Here is a 24,506-nt window from a genome sequence, read left to right on the forward strand (position 1 = left end):
AATTAATATCTCCTAAACCTGCACCATTTAGGAGATATTCACTCTGGATGCAGCCAGTGATGTCACCAGCACATGTGCTCTGAAGGGCCGGCATACCATGCCGTACCTTCAGAGCACTGTGCCATAACTGAGGGCTCCTGCGTGGTAGTGAAGTCATCACGGCTATGGGCGCTTACACAGCCGGAGTCTGCAAACCCAAAAAGGAAGACCGGAGAAGGAAGCCCTCTGAGCGGTGACAGCGCACCGTTGGGAGGCTTCATTTTATGGTATTTCATAATGTGCTAATATATGATGTATACTAGCACATTATGCTATTATTTTGCTGGGGACTTTTTTCATTTTTTTTTCTTAATTGCAGTGGTTTACTACCGTTGTAATGCAAACTTTTAGTGGGAAGTAGAAAATACACTTAAAATGTGACGTACCTTCCCTTTTGACATATTGCATGGAAGGACAGTTTAATAAAATCCCAGTGGCCCAAAGTCACTTCTTGAGTGTAGTTTCAATTTAAATAAAAAAATGGCTTATGTGGCGTTTATATACCAAAAGTGGAGTTTTCTATTACTGTAACTTTATGATAACTTATGTTTAGGTATGTGAGATAATGGCAAAAGCAGTTTCTATTAAATAAAAACAAACAACATATTTAATTTTAATAGATTTATTTCCAATTATGTGCAAAATAAAATGTTAGTGTTAATAATGAAACAAGATTAAGAACAAATTAATCTCCTCAATGCCAACACAGACTGCAGTGTGATGTACAGTACAGGCCTTTATGGCTGTAAAGGGATTAACACAAAGAAAAGAAAGAAAAAAAATATTACTTCCGTTTTAAAAGTTAGCACATTATATCTCTCTTCATCAAATACATTAAAAAGATAGCTTTTCAAAATAAAAGCAGTGCTCTTCAATAAATATATTTAAATCTTATCTAGAACACACAGCTCTATTAACCCCTTTGAAGCCAGAGGAAGGACATTTGCATGGAATTGCATAATGGTCCAATTCTCACCTAGAGACCATGGTTTTACACACATTCTTAAAATGTAATATTATTAAGTATAATAATGGTAATAATAAAAATCTTGACTGTTTAAACAAAAACTCATAGTTATTACTTTACCTTCTAATGGGAGAAGAAATAATAAGTGTTGCTTTTTTTTCTTTATACATCCTTCATCTGGCAGCAAAATAGTTGAATGAGCACATAAATACTACACTCAAGCAAAGTACCAAAGAGACGTGACGTAATTTATGTACGTCAGATGCAGGAGCTACATCTACACACAATGTATTATCTATATTTCTTCTACTGTATGTTAAACTCCAAACTAGAAAGTCATACTGTGTAAAGCATTAATTTACAGAGAAGACCTCAGCAACCTTCACATTCCAATCTTTACAGAAACAGGTTCAGTTCCAAAGACTTCCCATTTCTGCAGTGGACTCCCTGCAAAATAAGATGTGTAATACCGTATAAAATGATATACAGGGAGTGGTTAGATTTGTTTAAAGGATTTACAGTCTGGTGGTCTGAGTCTGATGGCTTCTTATCTCTCTTGGGGACTCCAAGGGTAAGATCTCCTTGCCATCGTTCCAAGTTCTGTCCAGGCCTATCTTAAAATTGTTTGGCATTCCTTTCTACTTTGTGTAATTCCTAGTCCTGCTGCATTCCCAATAGAATAACATAAATTAAAAGGCTAGCAGCAGGAGTGGAATTCTAGAATAATGGATGCAGGCTATATGCAGACCTGAGAACTCAAGCACAAGGATCTCATCCTTAATGTCCATAAGAGCTATTAGAAACCAATGGTTTGACTCTGTCATTCGTGAAATATCCCTTTTTGGTGGAAAAACCCTGAAATGGATGTAGTGTTATGACCCGCTATATTTTGATATCCCAAATCTTGGAAATGTATGCCTTAGGCCGCGTACACACGCGCGGACTGTTCGCCCAACTTTGTCCGTCCAACAGTTTCAGCAAACACGGACATGCCCACACACGACGAACGAACAGTTTGCTGAAACCGTGCGCGATGACGTGAACAGCACGTACGACGGGACGAAAAATACGACGTCCTATACACTGCATTATAGCTTTCGGCGTGAAAATCCTTTCTGAGCATGCGCGCAACTTTGTTTGACGAACAAGCCTACACACGAGCGGGCTGTTCGCTGAAACAAGGTTTCAGCGGACAGTTTTTCGGAATTTCCGAAAAACCTTGTCCGTCCAACTGTCCGCTGAAACTGTCCGCTGAAAGCCCACACACGAGCGGACTGTCCGCCCAAACACTGTTCAGCGGACAAAGTTGGGCGAACAGTCCGCCCGTGTGTACGCGGCCTTAGGCCTCATGTCTTGAGCTTAATTACGCTGCTTTTTTTTTTCTCTGCCTCAAAGCTCTCCTCCGTGTTAACCTACGTGCCTATGCACACTATATAGGAGTTTACAGAAGTTTAGAGGCAGGGGAATTTAGAGGCAGAAAAAACCCCCATCACTTGTGCGTTCAAGAAAGAAGCTTTTGAGCATTAAATAGGACGTGCCTAAATGCTGGTAAACGTGTGTAAATGCACATCAATGCTAGACGCTTTTAGCTTTTGAGCATTTTTTTTTACATTTTAGTAGCCAGAATAAATGAATATTCTGATAATAAAATTTGAGGGCGCCGACTCCTCTACCTATAAGTAAATCTGTGAAATTAGGTTGCTGCCCCTTTAATAGTGATGAACACTATACAACATATAATAGAAAAGTAAAGTAGGTGCTACCTTCAAATAAATCTGTGAAAAAAAACAAAAAGAAGTGCACAAAATACAATTATACAGGACTCTTCACAAAACCTATAAAAAAAGCCCATAATATTAAAGTGAGTCCATACTGAAGAAAGAAAACATATCCAAAAATTTGTATCCAATCACTGTTCCCGGATGATGCGCGCATGTGTGAAATGCACCAAAGCGAAAGCCTGAAACGCATATACCGGAGCCATCCCTGGTGCTACTTAATTTGGGTGGAATGCGCGCTGAACCTGTCAAGTGGATGACGGTGCGGGACTCACTGACTGGAAAGCTGCACATCTCTTATGCCCTAATTTCACATGTGAGTGCATACTTTTGTGAATTTAATTTGCTGATCTTACTAAAACTATACTACATTATATACGCCCCTCTTGTGGTTCGCTTTGGAGCATTTCTTCACAGTACTCCAAGTGGGAGAGAGGAGTGAGGAAGTTCATTGGAGGAACTGTCCTATACCTATGAGAAGGGGAATTGGAGAAATATATGCCTGATGGTCACCTGTTGGACAAGTATTTCTAGATAGCGCATATTGATTTTTGGTACTTTGGGTGGAGCACGTTTTTTTGGAGATTGAAGCACCACTATTCTCTTCATAGGAATACGGTAATTGGATACAGATTTTTGGATATGTTTTGTTTCTTCAGTAAGGACTCGTTTTAATATTATGGACTTTTTATAGGTTGTGTGAAGAGTCATATATAATTGTATTTTGTGCACTTTTTTGATTTTTTCACTGATTTATGTAGAACCTATTTTCCTTTTCTATTAAATGAATATTCTGGCCATTGAAAGGAATACATGTGCAAGCAATTGCTGCTCCTAAATGCGCTTGAAAAGTATGGCCCAAGAGGGTTTTTGCAACTGCTTTTCTCCTGCCAGGAGAAAAGCGTTTAGAAGAGCCCCGGAGTGCATGAGGCCTTATTAGATCTATCAACACTTGACTTTTTCAAAAGCAAAAGCAGTTAGAGCCTTTATGTGTTCTGGAGATTATACATTGTTATTACTGACAGTTATACAGACAAATATTCAGATAAATCTCTACTCATATGTGATAGTTGTACAAAGCATGACTCTGTGTTGGGCTCCTAGTCAGAAACTATCGCAGGACTGGCAGAAGTGAGATATTTTTAGCTATACCTGCACTTTTTGTGGAACATCTACAGTTCTTTGAAGAAGAGCCAACAAAGTCAAATGGACAAACGTGTACCAAGATTCTGAATAAAACTTCTCAATCGAGTAAAAAAAATGTGTGCATCAAAGCCCATTCAAATTTTTGCTCTGAATAGCACCTTAAAGCGAAGGTCCACACAAAAATTTAACTTCTGCTTTTCGGAACCCTCCGTTGTCACATTTGGCACCTTTCAGGGGGGAGGGGGGTGCAGATATCTGTATAATACAGGTATTTGCACCCACTTCCGGGCATAGACCCCCACAGGGGTCTACGTCACTTCAAGCCCCCCCCCCCTCCGCTGGGAGGCACACGGATTGTGCAGCATGACTCGCACATGCCCAGTAGGGAACCAGGAAGTGAAGCCGCAAGGCAAGATGGCGGCAGCAGCATCCGAGGATCGAGGGACGTGTCGGCCTCGAGTGCCCTGGGCAGGTAAGTGTCCTTATTTTAAAAGTCAGCAGCTACAGTATTTGTAGCTGCTGACTTGAAAAAAATAATAATAATTTGGCAGACCTACACTTCAACATACCATCAACAGACAAGCATTGCAGCCTAGAACAATGCTCAGCAATAAACTGACGTGCTTTCCAGTGTACTTCCAAAAATGTTGCATGTTACATGTGACTTCTTTTGCAACATTTGACGCTTTGTGCAGATCATTCAAAAGAATGAGCTTACTTTACCCAATGCCCATTAATATGTGGTATACCACACACTAACGCAAATAATGGCTCTGTGCACAGTGTATCCATGAAGTAATGTTATTGATGCTGGTTATTTTTGCAATTTTAAAGAGAATTATGCACATTTTCATGCACATTAAAAAGTGTACTTCTGGAATATCGTGTTTAGGAAAAAATAGATCATCACATTATCATATGATGTAATTTGACCTGCCCCCAATAAAAAAATAATAGTTTTTTTTGCACGTACTGTAAAACACTTTGATCTGTGTTTACTGGAGGACACAGCTTTGCTCTAGATAATTTCATGCGAGAGTAGAATGCTAGGTACAACTAAAAAACAGCCTAGGGGCGGCCCCTGCTGGTGACCAAAAGCTCCCAAATTTTGGATCAAGCTCAGTTAAAAGAGGAAAATGATGGAGTTAATAATAAAAAAAAATATATATACTTATATTTAGCTTTGCACTGAAAGGTAGACTCAGTTGTCAATCACATAGAGAGCTCCTCCTCAGTACCCATAAGAATAGTAGCAGCAGACAAAAAGTCCCCTGCTGTGGTCATAACCATTTTGAAGGCCTCAGCAAAGGGTAGGAGTAGCAGACAAAAAGTCCCCTGAGGAACAGTTTTATAAAATTATGAATAACATTTAAATGAATGAACACGCTCCAAGAAAAGACTCAATTTTAATAAATCGGAAGCTCCCCATAACAGCAGAAGTTCCCCTTCACATCAGAAGCCTCTCCATCACATTAGTGTACCTCTTTCAAATCAGCAGTTCCCCATCACTTTAGAGCCCCCTCTGCTACAGACCAGCATTCCCCTATACATAAGGGACCCTGCCAGAGTCCCCCCTTACATCTGTGCCCCTATCAGAAGCAGAAACCAACTGATATGGTTCCTCAGTTTGTAAACGTAGGATACACCACTTCCTCTAGCTGCGGACTGGATAAAATCTTGTAATGGGCTTGATGTGGGCATAGTTCTGAGACCCCAGATAACCACTTTTTCTATATAGTGTTGCCCAAGTTTCATTTTAGTGCAGAACTTTCTGAAATATGAAGATAATAGCTCATATCATGATGTAGAATTACTTCTCTTGGCAGCACTGCCCTACAGCAAGTTTTTGAACTAGGCAACGGGGGGGGGGGGAGGGGGGAGGGAGGATCCAGAGGTAGAGATAGTCAGTGCGGAACATATTCCAGAGGGTAGTATCAGGGGCATTAGTGGTAGCTTGACTAAAGCACATAAACCCAAGGTAAGTATAGTAACAAGTCCTAGTTGCAATCTCAGAACACCCAATAAGAGGATAGTATGTGACTGATCTAAACTACGTGGCATATTCAAATGCCAGGAGCCTGGTGGACAAGATGGGTAAACTAGAGATACTAGATCTGGATTTTGTGGGAATTTCAGAGACCTGGTTCAACAGCTCTCATGATTGGCTGGCAATCATTCAAGGGTATACCCTTTATAGCAGGGATAGAGAGAGTAAAAAGGGGGAGGGGTGTGCCTATATATCAAGAATAATGTACAAGTGAATGTGAGAAATGACATCACTAAGGGAGCTACAGAGGAGGTGGAATCCTTATGGGTAGAGCTCCAAAGGGATGAAGCTAAGGGGAAAATAATTCTGGGAGTATGCTATAGGCCCCCTAACCTGAGGGAGTAGGGGGATACGGATCTCCTATTGGATTAGCAGCAAGGATGGGAAGTGTTTTCATAATGGGGATTTTAATTATTCAGACATAGACTGGGCGGAAGGAAACATCAAGGCATAAAGACACTGAATTTCAAAAGAGACAACTTCCCTAAACTACGAATCTTGCTAGAAGGCATAAATTGGGATAAATAACTCCAATGTAAAAATACATATAAAAACAAAAGAGAATGCCTTAAAAAAATACAAGATTAAAGGATCATCAGCATTCAAACTTTATAAAGAATGCAATAGGAAATGTAAGGGTGCAATATGGGAGGCTAAGATGGAACACGAAAAACACATAGCGGAGGAGAGTAAAAAAAAAATCCCAAGAAATTCTTTAAGTATGTAAACAGTAAAAAACAGAGGACAGACCATATTGGCTCCATAAAGAATGAGGAAGGACCTCTTGTTACAAAGGATAGGGAGATGGTGAAGGTATTGAATGTATTCTTCTCCTCAGTCTTCACAGGAGAATCGGGGGGGCTTCAGTAACCAAAACTGCAGTGCTTATCCTCATGACACATCACAGGAAGCACCTCCAAGGTTAACAGAGGGCAGAATTAAAATTAGACTTGGGAAACAAGTATACAGTAATAAATCACCAGGACCAGATGGCTTGCACCCGAGGGTACTTGTGGAACTCAGTCAAGTAATTTCCAGACCATTGTTGCAAATTTTTACGGACAGTATACTGACTGGAATGGTACCAGTTAATTGGAGAAAAGCCAATGTAGCACCAATATTTAAAAAGGGCCCAAAATACATCCCTGGGAATTACAGACCAGTTAGCCTAACATCAATAGTATGCAAGCTCTTGGGGGGGGGGGGGGGTAAGGGACTATATACAAGATTTTAGTAATGAGAACAGTATCATTAGCAGTAATCAGCATGGATTCATGAAGAATTGTTCTTGCCAAACCAATCTATTAACCTTCTATGAGGAGGTGAGTTGCCATCTAGATAAAGGAAGGCCCGGAGACGTGGTGTATCTGGATTTTGCAAAAGCATTTGACACAGTTCCCCATAAACGTGTAATGCACAAAATAAGGTCCATTGGCATGGATTAAAAACTAGCTACAAGGGAGAGTTCAGAGGGTGGTAATAACGGGGAGTACACGGAATGGTCTGGGGTGGGTTGTGGAGTCCACTAGGGTTCTGTACTGGGGCCAATCCTATTTAATTTGTTCATAAACGACCTGTAGGATGGGGTAAACAGTTCAACCTCTGTAGTTGTGGATGACACTAAGCTAAGCAGGGCAATATCTTCTCTGCAGGGTGTGGAAACCTTGCAAAAAGATCATGGTAGATGAGCTTTAATGTAGAAAAATGTAAATGTAAAATAATGCATTTGGGTGGCAAAAATATGAATGCAATCTATACACTGGGGGGGGGGACCTCTGGGGGAATCTAAGATGGAAAAGGACCTGGGGGTCCTAGTAGATGATGGGCTCAGCAATGGCATGCAATGCTAAGCTGCTGCTAACAAAGATAACAGAATATTGTCATTCATTAAAAAGGGATTAACTCCAGAGATAAAACAATAATTCTACAAGACTCTGGTCCGGCCGCACCTAGAGTATGCTGTCCAATCCTCAGGAAGGATGTACTGGAAATGGAGCAAGTACAAAGAAGGGCAACAAAACTAATAAAGGGTCTGGAGGATATTAATTATGATTAAAGGTTGCGAGCACTGAACTTATTCTCTCTGGAGAAGAGACGCTTGACAGGGGATATAATTTCAATTTGCAAATACCCCCACAATAGGGATAAAACTTTTTTGCGGAAGGGAGTTTAAGAAGACATGTGGCCACTCATTAAAATGAGAAGAAAGGAGATTTAACCTTAAAATATGTAGAGCAAGGATATGCAATTAGCGGACCTCCAGCTGTTGCAAAACTACAAGTCCCATCATGCCTCTGCCTCTGGGTGTCATGCTTGAGGCTCTCAGAGTCTTGCTATGCCTCATGGGACTTGTAGTTTTGCAACAGCTGGAGGTCCGCTAATTGCATATCCCTGATGTAGAGGGTTCTTTAAGAGCGGCTAGGATGTGGAATTCCCTTCCACAGGTGGAGGTTACAGCGGGGAGCATCGATAGTTTACAACTATTAGATAAGCACCTGAATGACCACAACATACAGAGATATATAATCTAATACTCACATGTAATCACACACATAGGTTGGACTTGGACTTTTGAACCTCACCTACTATGTAACTATATGGCGGTATGTCTCACTGAGAATAATGGTTGCGAGAGGTCTGCTTATTTCAAAAACCAAAACTGATTTACAAAGTGACTCGCCCAAATTAGGGCACATGTGGATTACACTTTCTCCCTTTTTCCATTTACATATAAACTGGCCTAGTGCAAATACTTGGGGGAATTCATTCAGACATATATATTCATTACCTTTAAATAAGTACACTATTGTATGTGTGTATGAATGTACTGTAGGTCTTACACAAGATCGGTATGCAGCAATATAAAAATGAATTAGCCGTTAAATTGCCTACAATATGTTATAGTGCCCTTATCAGCCAATGTCAGATCACCTTTCTGAATATATAATATGTCCATACATGTCACCATTATTTAGGGCCCACTTAGTAAGTAATTTTAAGGATGGGTGGTGGTGCTTATATATGAATTGTATACATGTCCGATTTAGTAATTGAGGTACAGCCTCTTCCACCTTCTCTTTTTCATATCATAAAATGAAAAAGAAAATGAATACATGCATCAAGCATGAGTGGTATGAGCATTGATCTCTTTGCTCTATGCATGCATTTCAGGAAGGCATTATGCACTACAAAATGTAAACTGTGCCCCATAGTGTGCATCTATACTGTATATTCATATTGAGGAAATTGATGAGTGGGAGGGAGAGGGGGATTATGGCATTTAACCACCATTTAACCACGCAAAACGACGTACCTTTACATTAGTACTTTGCTGCCATAACCCCAGTATTTTCTGGAACGCCATGCATTTCTCTTTAAGATAAAAGTAGTCTCCACGGCACATTCGCCGCAAGATCACTTTTATCGGCGGCGGGAAAGGTGCCCACCGCCCTGCCGCTAAGCTCCGGTCATCTCTGCCTCTTACCGGACCTGCTGGTAGCGGCGGAGACTATCGAGTCCTCTCCCGTGGATACTTGGCTGCCGACTAAGGGGAAGATTGCTCCAAATGTCACTTCCGCCCATAGCTCTTAAAGGAGAATTTTTTTTTGCATTTTAGTGTAAATATTAGATCTGAGGTCTTTTTGACCCCAGATCTCATATTTAAGAGGCCCTGACATGCTTTTTTGTTTACATTCCTTGTAACAGGAATAAAAGTGACCCTTTTTTTTTTTTTTAAACTGTCAAAATAAAATTTTTTAAAGTAAAATAAATAAGAATTTTTTTTTTTTTTTTACAGTACCCCGCCCCGACGAGCCCCGCTGACATATGAAAACAGTGTTCAAACCACACTTTTGCTGTATCGCCGCAATCGTTAGAGCATGAGCAATAATTCTAACCCTAGACCTCCTCTAACTCAAAACTGGTAACCTATAGACATTTTTAAAAGTTTGTACAAAGTACAAAGTTTGTCGCCATTCCACAAGCGGGAGCAATTTTGAAGCATGACATGTTTGGGGGTTCTAAGTAATTCTCTAGCAAAAAAAAAACTTGAAAACAAATGTAAAAAAGAGGCTCGGTCCTTAAGTGGTTAAAAAAAAACAACCTATTCTTTAATATTGCTTTTAGAAACTTGGTGCTTAGCAGCCTGCAATCATACATCAGACTAAGGTTGGCATTACTGTTTGTAACAGTCTACGTAAACAACTAGGAGAAATGAATAGGAGTACATATAACATACAGGAAAAAAAAAAAACCTCCACTACATCTTACCTCCAAGTACAAGAAAACTGAAATGTTAGCTTGTTAGATTATTAAAGTGAAAATATGTAGTAATTATACAGTCAGTAGCCAGATTTAATGGTGGAAACGTTGCATATAATAAATAATCAGCGTTGGCGAACAATGTGAATACTCAATTCTCTCAGTAAGCGGGAACATCTTCCGCATTTGTATGACAGCTTTCCTCTGATCCTTCATCTTGTGGCAGCTTTTGGTACTAACCCATTACGGACAAGCACATAGTGATTATACTCTGCCATTCTATGTATAGTTTTATGTATAGAATTCTGTGTAGTGGAATAGGTCTTCAAAAAGACCATGTATTTTTGTGTGGCATGTTCGGTCATGAAGTGTGTCTTTAGCAAGACTGTACATTGCGTTTATTCAGTACACAACACACAGGCCTTAAGGTGCTCTAATATGTTGTATTCTAATGCCACCTACACGCAATCAGATTTTCAGACGTGAAATGTTGGACGTGAGCTTGTTGGCCGTACGTCCGATCATGTGTATGCTCCATCAGACATTTGTTGGTGGACTTTTCGCCAACAAATGTTGGCTAGTAGGTTCTCAAATTTTCCGCCAACAAATGTTTGTTGTTGGACTTTCCGATCGTGTGTATACAAGTCCGTCATACAGAATCAAGTGCGAGCTGGAAGTGCTCGGTCTTGTACAACTAGCGTGCATACTGGAGAGATCACGCACATCTTGTACGTCACTACATTCGTAATTGTTGCCCAACATTTGTGTGACCATGTGTATACAAGACAAGTTGGAGCCAACACCCTTCGAACAAAAATCCACGGTTTGGTTGTCGGAAAGTCTGATCGCTTGTACGGGGTATAAGCGTTATAAAGATGTTTAGATTTGACCCTTATTGCTGGGGGGCTGATAAGGTGTCTTGCTCCCAGTCTTAAAAATAAATCGTTACTGGTTTCTACCCAACTCAAGTCAGGCATCAGGAATGCTTTTGAGGTCTGTTGTCTCCAAAACAATGAATTCTTGGCATTCTACACTTTATAAAATCAACCTATTTTCCAATGTTAGTGCAAATAAACTGTTACTTGGTGTAGACAGTGTTGGGATTATTTGGCGTTTTACATCTCATTACATAAGGGACAAACATTTGTGATCAGCAGTAAGTGGTCCACATTTTCTTCACACACTGTTATTTTTAACATGACTGATTAAAAGGTTGATGGTTAAATTAAAATGTAACAGGTAAAATGTTGCTGGTTAAATTAAAACACACAAAAATTAATATCATCACTGTACATTGTTTTGATACTGAATGTTTTGCCTTATATTCAATATATGCATTGATACTGTATATATCTCTCCTGCAGATCTGAAAAAGCAACTCTAAAAGGCCAGGTGCCATGGCAAGTTTTGCCCATCACAAACGACCATTTTCCTCTCCTGTATCCTTTTCTTGTATTGCCTCTAAGCCCCGTTTAGATTTTGCATCAGTTGCAGTAGTTGGAGCTTTACATAGACCACTGGACAGACAAGCCTGTTGTATCTGCCTCATGTTCTCCATGGCTTCATTTTTGGCATTCTTCAGTAGATCCCCTTGGCCCTACACGAAAAGAGAAACAAAAGAAGGTATAATAAATTAGACATACCTAAATCTATTATTTATATATATATATATATATATATATATATATATATATATATACATACATACATACACATACATACACACACACACACACACACACATATATCTCAGGGCAAGTATTCCTTCATATTACTAAAGAACAGGAAAACCAATGGGGTCAATTTATAAAGATGAAATACGCCGAGATGTATACTGCATTTTCATGTAGCCATACTTGGGAACCTTCTCACCACCTGTTTTCCACCACAATTATAGAGTTTTGAACAGCTATCCAGCATACAAGAGAAACAATAAACAAAGGGACATATTATCAGTAAATGTTTTGAAAAAAAAGGCAAAAATTCCTGCTGAAAAAGTAGAAACCTGCCCAACTTGGAGCAGGGACAGCTTCTATTACAAGACTACATTTGTCACAAAGCTGTTTTAGCAACAGGTGTGAGAATATGGCCAACAATGACAGCAAATGGTTAGAAAATGCAAACTGGAAAAAGGACAAACTGTCAAATTAGAACAATATCTTCAGGCCTTATGTGCACTGAGCATTTGCCCATCTCCTCTAAATGCGTTTTCTCCTGGCAGGAGAAAAAAACTGCTTATAAAAACGTGGCAAAAGCCATGTTTTGCACACAGATTTATGCACGTTCTGTGTTAACGTATTCTATTGGCCAGAATATTCATCTATTCTGGTCATTAGAATGCATGAACGCGCCTAAACATGGCTAGCCTTAACATGTGCTTCTGTGTATTCATGGGCATTTACATTTTCTCTACCCAAACGCTCCACTCCTTAATGCGCCACAGATGGGGTTTTTTTCAGCCTGTAAATGCTTCTCTTCTAAAAGGCCTGTAAACACCTATGTGTGCATGCACATACAGGTTACAGGCTCAAAAATACAGGCTCAAAAAACAAAATGCCAAACGCTTCAAAAAGCATTTTCTTTTTCTGCTCAGTGTGTGTGAGGCCTCAATGTTCAAACATATATACAACTATTTGATATATTAGACTCCAATTGTCTTGCTTAATATTTAAGTTCACATTTTTTTCAACAGAATCTTGATTACTGGAGATGTTCTCAGCGAAGTATAAAATGATATACACTTTTCCTTTAACCTTTGAGGTGCGCTGATTTCCCTCAAAAAACTTATGCAACACAAAAATCTACCAAGCTCTATGACTATTTATATCACAGGGTCTTCCCTTGCAAACTGTCTGTCTCAGAGCCATTGGAAAGCTTCAGAATTATTTTGGCTTCAAGTCAGGCACTGCTCTCCCCGTTTCTGCTTGCAAATTGAAACCACATTTTCAAAGCCACAAAAAGTGTCCTAGATTTTCATTCCCTTGCACAATAGTGCACAAAGAGTTTCTTTACTAAACGCAAATACTGTAGACTGTACACTTTACAAGAGAAGTTGCACTTTGCAAGGGAGATATCCTCAGAGTTTAGTGAAGGAGGTGACTCTCTTGACTCCCATCACCTAAAAAAATTTATTTTTGCAAAGTGAATTTTCACCACATTCACTAAGGTACGAGTCCTTTAAAAACTGAACAGCCTTCTTACCTTTAGTAAATCTACCATTGTATGATTTTAAACACACACTGCCTGTCTGCTAGAAATTTTTTTTTTTTTGTTTCCTAAATAAAGAACTCCACCAAAATTATCCAATTCATCCACAACGGTAACCAATCAACTTCTACCTTCAGCTGTTTCAATTAAGCTTTAACAAAAAAAAAAACCTGGAAGCTGATTGGTTTATAGACAGAGCTCCATCAGATTTTAGACTCTTCAGTTTTAGTAAAACACTCCTAATGCCTGTCACGTTGAATCTCTCCCACTGACCTCTACCGATGCAAACAACTATATGTGCATGTTCACCCATTAAGGCAGATCAAGAAATCCAGCTAAGAGCTAAGATAAAAAGAGATAAAAAATGTTTGAAAGAAGTTGACTTTCAGAGCAGGGCTGCAGAGTTATGTTTTGTGGTGGTATTAACTTTAGTACATAACTGGTAATACTTATGACTCTGAAATGGTACACAGCTTTAATAATGTACATAATACCAGATTTTCAAATGTTATTTTTCAGTTTCTAGGATACTCTTTTGGATACCTTCATACATGGCGTCAATAGCTTAATAAAAGAACACTCAAGATTCCTGTCATAACACTCTTACATTTAATAAGTTACAATCCTTTTATTGGCAAAGTTCTGAATTTGGCTAGATTTGAAATTGAATGGACAAGTGAACATATTTTCAAGAACCGCTGTTAAAATGTTGGATTAATAGATAGATATTGTTACAACAAGGTGGAGCAATGAATCGACACTGATGTAGTTTACAAGCTGGTTACAGATGAGAAGCACATATTAGAAGCATGTTTCCTCCATAGAGAGCGATAACTTCCACTGCCAAATTATTAAATCAGCTATGAGATAAGTGTTTGTGCTCCCGATTATTTACCATTTTTTAGATAAAGATGGTAGGATTATTATTTTTGTCCTTGCTATGTACTATTACATTGTGCATACAGTAACACCCAGAATGTAAACATAGCCACCGTTGCTAATTACATACAGTATTTCTAAGACCCCTTTTCACACTGAGTTGCTTTTTTTTAAGAAGCTTTCGAGCTCATAAAAGCACCTGAAAAGCTAATCTCCATTAAAATCAATGAATGCTTTCATACTGGGGCAGTGCGCTGAAAAAAATGCCCCTATCCATTGAAATGAATGGAAAGCTCTACAAAAACGCCTGAAAAGCTCTTCCAAAGCGCTCAGTGTTTTACTGGCAGTTTAGAAGCGACGGTGTGAAAGGGGCCTTAGTGCTATATTTGACATTTTCTTGATGATGTAAATCTCTATAAGCATGTCATAAATAACAATGTCATATTAATTACTAAATGTATTATTATTACTTATTGCTAGGCTGTGTAATACTGTACCTCTTTTCTCTAGCATAAAAGCTGATATCCTGCCCTTACTCAAGTCACATCTATTGGGAACCAAAAGAGCTACTTAATGTGTACAGGTTATGAAAGGTAAAGTTGTCTTAAGGCTAGGTTCACAACTATCGTAGTGATTCCCGCACCCACAACCACGCTCAGGGTTGCCATTTACACATGTAAAATCGCAGTGCATGTTCCGATGCAGGAATCGCATGTTCAAAATGATCATGCAATTTCCCTGCGGGACGCATTTTGAAAAAGGTGCATGCACCTTTTTCTGCGGGAAACACAGGCAAGGCAGCCCATTCATTTAAAGCGCAGAATGCAAAAACACTAAGGTGTGAACCTAGTGTAAGACTCATTCACATGGCCACTTACACTGGTGATCCCTGTGTCTTTTAGTGACCATTCATGTCCATCATGGAGACACAACAGCTGCACGGACACAGCCGCTCATCCCAAAATGAGAAGCTTGCAGGTGTGTGTGAGTAGCCCCAGATACACACATTTTGTTTGAGGACACTCATCTGCAAGGCTGTCACATTAGGAAGAGTGGCTGTGTCCACACAGCCACTGCATCCCCGTAGGCATTAATGGGCTACTCATTCATGGACTACAGGTGTAAATGCCTATGTTAATGAGACATAAGGAAGCATGCTCCTCATCTTTTGGGTTTAAGTCTAAATATGCCCATACTGTATGTGAGCAATAGCTTATTCATTTGAAAACACTGTGTAAAAATATTCATTATTTTCATTCTGCATTTTCCAAAAACTTGTGGCAAACAATTATGTCTTCAAAAGATTCGCCATGAATCTTAAATACTTTGGGGTGTTTGCTTTCCAAAATGTCATCATTTTGTCGGTGTTTCCACTGTACTGGTGATACAGGTCCTCCAAAATTGTAGTCAGGAAATTAGATGTGTAATTTATGCTCTTTGAAAGCCTAAAAGGTGCTCCTTGGATTTTGGGCCCCTCTATGCATCGAGGCTGTGAAAAAGTCCCACATGTGGTATCCCCATACTTGGGAGGAAAAGCAGAATGTATTTTGGGGTGTGATTATAAGTATGTCTACAATGTGTGTTAAAAATATCTTATTAAATGACAACTTTGTGTAAAGAAAAAAAAATAATGTAATTTTCTTTCCTGCATTTTCTAAAAAAAATGTAATCAAAAGACTCATTGTGCCTCTTTGAAAATACCTTGGGGTGTTTGCTTTCCAAAATGGGGCAATTTTGTGGGTGTTTTCACTGTCTTGTTGCTCAAGGACCTCCAAAATTTGACAGGTAGTCAAAAAATTAGATGCATAAAAAATTATGCTCCTTGAAAGCCTAAAAGGTGCTTCTTGGATTTTGAGCCCTTCTATGCACCTAGGCAGTGAAAGTGTCTAAGCCCTTGTACACACGGTCAGAGATTCCGACAACCAAAGTTATTCCGATGGATTAATTCCGGAAGAGGTCCGGAAGTGATGTTGCATACACACGGTCGGACTCAGTTGTCGGAAAATCCGATTGTACATAACGTGATGATGCTATTTCGTTACGACGGGACTATGTTCAGGCTAGTAGCCAATAGCGTTGGTCTAGGAATTTGATCTGAGCATGCGTGGCACTTTGTCCGTCGGAGTAGGCTACACATGATTGGAGTATGTCCGATCGGAGCATTTTGTCGGAAAATTTTACCGGCAAGTTGGAAAAGTTGGTCCGTCGGATATTCTGACGGAAACAGTCCGATGCAGACCAGACACAGTCGGAATATCCGACAAAACGCTCCGATAGGAAACATTCCGACGGAATCTCCGACCGGGTGTACAAGGGCTTACACATGTGGTATCCTCATACTCGGGAGGCATGGCAGAATGGGTTTTGGGGTGTAATTATAAGAATGCCTACGCTTTGTGTGAAACATAACTTTAAATGAAAATTAAATGACAATTTTGTGAAAGAAAAACAAATTTCTTAATTTTCCAAAATATTATTTAAAAAAAAAAAAATGTACAACTTCAAAAAACTCAAACATGCCTCTTACTAAATACCCTGGACTGTTTACTTTCCAAAACTAGGTCATTTGGGGGGTATTTGTACCCTCCTGCCATTTAGGGCCTCAAGAAATAATCGGTAATCGGTACATCAGGATTGATCCATTTTAACTTTCGATGCCAGAGCAGTTTTTGTGTTTTTTGCACACGTTTATAAAAAATTATTTTATAGGGGTGAAAGTGTCCAGTATTAACCACTTTGCGCCCGCACTATAGCCAAAAGACGGCTACAGCGCGGACGCTAACTGCCGGGAGGCCGTCCCTGGACGTCCTCCCTTTAACTTCCCCTCTGTGCGCCGCCGCGGGACACAGCCAGTCACAGATCGCTGTAAACGGCCAATCACAGCGGCAGTTTACAGCATGATCGGCGTGCCCAATGAGAGAGATTATCTCATATGTAAACATATGAGATAATCTCTCATCGCCGGCTTTCCCTCCTCACACAGACAGCGTGTGAGGAGGGAGAGATGCAGCGGTTAGTGTAATTGTCATTGTCCTGGTGTTCCAGGGCCTTCAAAAGTGTAATAGGTAGTCAACAAGTTAGATGTGTAATTTATGCTCCTAGAACACGTGATGGCGCTCCCTGCATGTTGGGCCTCTCTATGTAAAAAATTGATAATTTGCAACATTTTATCACAGAAACAAAGAAAAATGTGTTTTTTTTCAAAATTTTCGTTATTTTTTAATTTATAGCGCAAAAAATAAAAAACCCAGAGGTGATCAAATACCACCAAATGAAAGCTCTATTTGTGGGAAAAAAAAAAGGATAAAAAATTAATTTGGGTACAGTGTTGTATGACTGAGTAATTGTCATTCAAATTGTGAGAGCACCGAAAGCTGAAAATTGGTCTGGGCAGGAGGGGTGTTTAAGTGCCCAGTAGGCAAGTGGTTAAGGTGGTTCATACTATAACCACTTTCCGACTGCCGCACACACATATACGTCAGCAGAATGGCTTGTACTACGTCCCTTTGAATTTGCCTGGCAGGCGTGCGCGGCCTGGGAGCGTCCCCGCGGGTCCTGCAAACTCGATGTTCACCGGTGGCCTGCTATCATGAGAGGCAGGATGGGGGATATCCCTGTCATCAGGAGCAGTGATCGCTGTCATGTCAGTGGTAGCCCACCCCCTACAGTTATAATCACTCCCTAGGACACACTTAACCCCTTGATCGCCCCTTGTGATTAACCCCTTCTCTGCCAGTGTCATTTATACAGTAATCAGTGGCTATTTATAGCACTGATTGCTGTATAAATGACAATGGTCCGAAAACAGTGTCAAAAGTGTCCGATGTGTCCGCCATAATGTTGCAGTACCGATAAAAATCGCAGATCGCCACCATTACTAGTAAAAAAAAAAAAAAAGTAATAAAAATGCCAAAAAATATCCCCTATTTTGTAGGCGCTATAACTTTTGCACAAACAAATCAATATATGCTTGATTGCGATTTTTTTACGAAAATTATGTAGAAAAATACATATCGGCCTAAACTGAGGAAATTTTTTTTGTTATATATTTTTGGGCTGTATTTATTATAGCAAAAAGTAAAAAAATATTGTTTTCTTCAATATTTGGCTCTTTTTTTGTTTATAGCACAAAAAATAAAAACCACAGAGTGATTAAATACCACTAAAAGAAAGCCCTTTTTGTGGGGAAAAAAAAAGGACATCAATTTTGTTTGGGTACGATGTCGCACGACCACGCAATTATCAGCTAAAGCGACGCTGTGCCGAATCGCAAAAAATGCTCTGGTCAGGAAGGGTAAAATCCTTCCGGGGCTGAAGTGGTTAACCACTTGCTAAACACCCTATAGCAGTTTTACTGCTACAGGGCAGCGGATGTGTGTGGGGTGACATACATATGTACATGAGCCCGCACTTCCGGGTAGCGTACACAAATGTGCACCACCAGCGGCTCGCTCCTGCTGTGATTATGCACAGCTGAAACCTTAATGTCTGCTGGCACCCGCCGATCATTCGGTATACAGGCAGAATGGCAGTCTGCCTATGTAAACATAGGCAGATTGCTGTTCTATCAGTACAGATGCCATGGATCCTGTGTTCCTGCAAACCAGGGACATGGATCCATGCCTTCCCCTAGTAAAAGCACCTCTCACACAGTACACAAACACTGGCTAGGCACACAGTTAACCCTTTGATTGCCCTTGATGTTGACCCCTTGCCAGCCAGTGATTTGTACAGTGACTATGCATATTTTTAGCATTGATCACTGTATTAGTGTCACTGGTTCCCCAAAAAAGTGTCAAAAGTGTCAGTGTCCGATGCCATATTGCAGTCCTGCTATAAGTCGCTGCTTGCCCCAATACTAGTAGAAAAAAAATATAAAAATTCCAAAAATAAATCCCATAGTTTGTAGATGCTATAACTTTTTCACAAACCAATCAATATACACTTATTGGGATTGTTTTGCCAAAAATATGTAGCAGAATACACATTGGCCTAAATTGATGAATTTTTTATTTTTTTTTACTGGATATGCTTTATAGCAGAAAGTTAAAAAAAATGTGTTTTCAAAATTGTCGGTCTTTTGTTTATAGCGCAAAAAATAAAAACCGCAGAGGTGATCAAATACCACCAAAAGAAAGCTCTATATGTGGGGAAAAAAAGGACATACATTTTATTTGGGTAAAGTGGCCGAAGTGGTTAATGCTTTCGCTGCCAGGTCCAAACATCGTCCAGACCTGACAGTGGGGGGTTTTACACACACTCTTGGTAGCTGTAGCCACCAGAAGAGTGTATCTATCTGACAAGCCGACTTCTGGCTGGGAGTTGATTAAAGTGGAAAAAAAGTTGCAATTAAACCCAAGCTTATAAAATCCCCCCCCACCCCCACACAAGCACATACATGCACGCATGAATGTAACACACATGCAACAGGGCCCCCTTTGTATAAAAAAATGTATTGCGATACATGCTACAAATCGCTGCGCATGCCACGGTGAAAGCAATATTTCTAGCACCAGTACCTCCTCCATAATGCTAAACTGGTTGGAGGCTTCTAAAGCATCGCCTATGGAAAATATAGAGTAGAGAAGTTTGTCACAATTTCACGGGTGCACTCAAATTTAAGGTTTGACATGTTGGGTATCTATTTACTTGGTACAACCTCATCTTGGGTAATTTATTGGGTAATGTGTTTTGTGAAAATGTACCGCTAGTGTATTTTTCTCAGAAATGTCACATTTCCTAGACCTTTGGGGTAATATCATGTGACATAAAAATTGGAACTACCAGTATATTATTCTCTAGTGTGTCTGCATTCAGAAAATATATGTTTTGGGGGTTCATGCAATCTTCAGGCCTAAAATAATTTTTTAAATGTGTGTAAAAAACGCAAAAACTGGCTCTGCAGAGAAATGGTTAAAAATGACTGACATGTTTGGCAACCCCAAGACTACTGTGCAAATCTAACATCCTAACAAGACTCATTATGCAATGTTTGGCTAACACAGTACGGTAACAATGAGGCAGAAAAGCACAGTATGTTCTGAGCATAAGATAATGGCTTTAAAATCATATTTAGCGTGATCATACGCAAATTAAAGGAGAATCATTTAATAAATACAGTCTCTTGTGTTCTTTTATAGCATGTCTTCCAAGCAGGAATCATACACATAATCCAGTTAGGACACTTGGGTGACTGCCTGATGACACCATTCAGACATAGTTTAAGTCCACGGGCACACAAAATGGAATAACTGGAAGCAAAGGTTGTTTGAGGACATACATGACAGTCATCAATTTCTATCCGTATGCAGCACTTTAATCAATTCAGATCAGTTGATCATCTCACCTAATATAGAAGTGTTTTTTTTTTAGAAAAATAATATGCAGGGATTAAAATAATAGACCTAGAGTATATACAATATTTAACACTTGACTCACATTATACAAATATAGCACATATAGTGTAGGTTGTTCATGCAAAAAGATGAATAGGAATATACATACTTCGCCTATAAGGGTGACAACACTTTGCAGAGGCTGCAGTTCTGCAAACTCTTTGACTACCACATCTCTGCCTTGTTCTTTGGACTACAAGTAGATATCAACCTGCCAGTGATAATGGTGTTCAGCTCTATTCATTCTGCAACCCTACATAAGGCCTTTAGCTTGCTCTCCCCTAGAGTTATATTGCCACTTCCACTACAAGCCTGATTTCAAACCTCAGCTAATATGTGGGTGCTGAATTTTGGAGACCGATATCAGGAAACCAATCTAGCAAACATATATGTGTAACTGTTTGTAGTCATACTGCACTAACCACAGGCTTTGTGTTAGGGTATGACATTGTCACCCGAATATGAAATGAGGGATAAAAGTTTGGACATAGACATCAATAAAAATAATGTATGTAGTAATGCCTTTGTTATCAATACAAAGCAGGAGGACAGCTATTAATACTAGTAGCTGCACAAACATTGCAAAATTAATGTATACATAAACTTTAACACAGTTCAACGGCAACAATGCTCTGTTCCTAGATCTCAACTGTGTTTCTGCATTGCCAACCTGTTACAAAGTCTATATAGACTACTAAAAGTGACTATTTCAACACAAATTATGTAGCCATTGTCTTCTGGGGTCACCATCAGGAAACTCATCCCACCCAGAGAAATGTCATGTAGACTTCATACATGTAGACAGGAAACTGGTGTCGAAGAGCTTGCAGGAGATCAACGATACTGAACCCGGAAGTAGGCTGCCATTGCTGGGCCAATGAGATGAAAGCAGGAGATTCCCCACCCTGTAGCTCACATAAACAAAGGGGGATCTTCTCAAAAGGGCAGATCGAATTGGCCTTGTGGCCACATTACATCAATAATAAGACAAGTAACTTGGCCGCTTTTGCATATGTGCAGCTGCGGGGAGAAGAATTTCCTGCCTGCAACTCACTGGCACAACGACAGCTAACTTGCCTGATTTGGACTGAACTCAGTAAAGACCAAACTTGAGCGCTTTCAAAATCAACAAAAGAATACAATTTACAAAAACAAGTATTTTATTTTAAAAAACCAAGGCTGTTGCTTAGTATTCATAGTGCTTTAGCAAACTAAATGTCATTTGGTGGACGTTTATATCTGCTTTTATGAAGGATGACTAACTTGCATTAGGCCTGGTTATGAACAAGTACACATTATAGGGAGATATACTTAAAATAGTGCAGCTGTATATATTAACCACTTACAGACCGGACCATTTTGCTGGTCAAAGACCAGACCACTTTTTGCGATTCGGCACTGCGTCGCTTTAACTGACAATTGCGCGGTCGTGCGACGTGGCTCCCAAACAAAATTGACGTCCTTTTTTTCCCACAAATAGAGCTTTCTTTTGGTGGTATTTGATCACCCCTGCGGTTTTTATTTTTTGCGCTATAAACAAAAATAGAGCGACAATTTTGAAAAAAACGCATTATTTTTTACTTTTTGTTATAATAAATATCCCCCAAAAATATATAAAAAAACATTTTTTTCCCTCAGTTTAGGCCGATACGTATTCTTCTACATATTTTTGGTAAAAAAAAATCACAATAAGCGATTATTGATTGGTTTGTGCAAAAGTTATAGCGTTTACAAAATAGGGATAGTTTTATAGCATTTTTATTAATAACTTTTTTTTTTACTAGTAATGGCGGCGATCAGCGATTTTTATTGTGACTGCGACATTGTGGGGGACCCATCGGACATTTTTGGGACCATTGTCATTTATACAGTAATTACTGCTATATAAATGCAGTGATTCCTGTGTAAATGACACTGGCAGTGAAGGGGTTAACCAGTGGGTGGCAGTGTAGGGGTTAAGTGTTCCTAGGGGTACGTTACTAACTGTGGGGGGGGTTGGGCTTTCATTTAGTGAACACTGATCTCTTCTCCAATCACATGGAGCAGAGATCAGCGTCACTAGTTGCTAGGCAGAATGGAGAAAAGCTGTTTACACGGCATTTCCTCCATTCAGCCGTCCCGTGAGACGATCGCAGGGATGCCCGCGGCGTTCGAGTCCGCGGGTCCCGCGTCCGGACTCACGGGGGTCCCGACCAGCGCAGGGCGGCATTGAATATTGGACGTATCTGTACGCCAATATGCCTGCCCGTGCCATTCTGTCGACGTACATCGTCGTGTGCTGGTCGGGAACCGGTTAACCAGCTTGTTAAATTAAGCCTTGACAATAAGCCCTCAAACCCGCATTCAGTGTGAACCTAGGCTAAAACCTAGAAGCTGATTGGTTTCTATGCACAGCCGCACCAGATTCTGGATGCACCAGTTTCAGTAAATCTCCCCTATGTGTTCTACTTTGTGTGAAACTTCTCTCTTTAGTGTAAACAAAATAATTACACTTAAATAGGAACTGAAAAAAAAAAAAAAGTAAATTAAAGTAGATGTTCTATGTTAAAAGGGGACATTTAGAATTTTTAATTGTGCCCAAGGAGTACATTAAAAATCCACCTTTTATCTTCAAATCCCCTGAACACATAGAGCAATTCCTAGCATGTGAATGTGCCTGGGCATTCCTGTGCTTACACCCTCATACTCTAGTTGCAATGTAAATTTAAGGCACTGCTGCCTGTGATGAGGAAATTTATCCTGGAGATTTGGTGATGTCACTACTGTACTGCACATTGTTCTTCCTTGGGGCTCTGACATGAGCAAAACTCTGTTTCTACCAAAATGGCCACCTCCACAGAGAGGCACAGTGAAGAACATGGCAGTGTACGATGGTAATGGGGAAACGTTCAACTGCAGGGAGGCCACCAGCAATACTGGTGACTAGTCCTTTGCCCTCTGCCTGCCTTTTTTAGGCACAGCTTCAACAGTTTAGTCATAGCTTCCAACTGATTGGAACAAAGTCCCTTCTGTCCTTCTTTCCTCCTGATTTACCCCTTATTTTGTTCTGATCTATATAGTTTTCTACTTTCAAAAAAGTGTTTCCCAGTGCTAAACCTTCCATCTACTTTCTAAATTGCTGCAATTGCTGTAAATGTCAAAAGCCAATGAAAACAAAGAGATTTTATTTGTATTGGTAAAAAACAAAAAAAAAACAAAGTACTTGTGGTTTTAACAATTTTTTTTTTGTATACAGGCGTGACAGGAGGTGTGTACTATGCCTACATACTTTTGCTAATAGGTGTCCCTCAATCCCATGTCAAAATGTTGGGAGGCATGGTTTCGTTACTTTTGTAAGGTGAATATAAAAAGAAAAGACCCGTCTAATCAAATTGTATATTCCAAGTGAATTTCTGACAATATCAACAGGTATACTTTTACACTTAGACCGCTTTGACACTGCCAGCGGGCTGCGGCATCAGTAAAGCGTGCTTTTACAAAACTTGAGCTAGCCCACTAGTGGCCAAAGAAAGGTTTAAATGCACCCGAAAAGCGCCCATTCATTTCAATGGGCAGGGGCGGTGGAAGAGCAGTGTATATACTGCTCATAAGCCGCTCAAAAATGCTGCTTGCAGGACCTTTGCTAACGCCCTGCAAGCGCAACGCTCCAGTGTGAAAGCACGCTGGCTTTCATACTGAGGCTGCAGGGGAGGCTGTAAAGTGCTATTTTTAGCCCTTTAGCACCTGAAAAACACCTGTGTGTGAAAGGGGGCTTTTTGAAGTAATATACAGTTGCAAAAAAAGTATGT

The 24,506-nt window shown here is 39.9% G+C and overlaps 1 protein-coding gene across 1 annotated transcript in view; it reads right to left on the bottom strand.

The window, feature by feature from the left end:
• Window positions 1-645: 645 nt before the first annotated feature.
• PLCL1 (phospholipase C like 1 (inactive)) overlaps window positions 646-24,506 on the bottom strand; it is a 447,889-nt gene continuing 424,028 nt past the window's right edge. Inside the window, exons 6-7 of the mRNA XM_077448440.1 lie at window positions 2,345-11,834; window positions 646-1,924 (exon numbers count right to left, since the gene is read on the bottom strand). Of these exons, the coding sequence (XP_077304566.1) occupies window positions 11,652-11,834 (183 nt within the window). The 3' untranslated portion in view covers window positions 646-1,924; window positions 2,345-11,651. The remainder of the gene's footprint in view (window positions 1,925-2,344; window positions 11,835-24,506) is intronic.

The sequence above is a fragment of the Lithobates pipiens genome, unplaced genomic scaffold, assembly GCF_037356315.1.
Source record: "Lithobates pipiens isolate NorthernLeopardFrog02 unplaced genomic scaffold, aLitPip1_a1.2 Scaffold_22, whole genome shotgun sequence".
NCBI classification, from domain to species: Eukaryota; Metazoa; Chordata; class Amphibia; order Anura; family Ranidae; genus Lithobates; species Lithobates pipiens.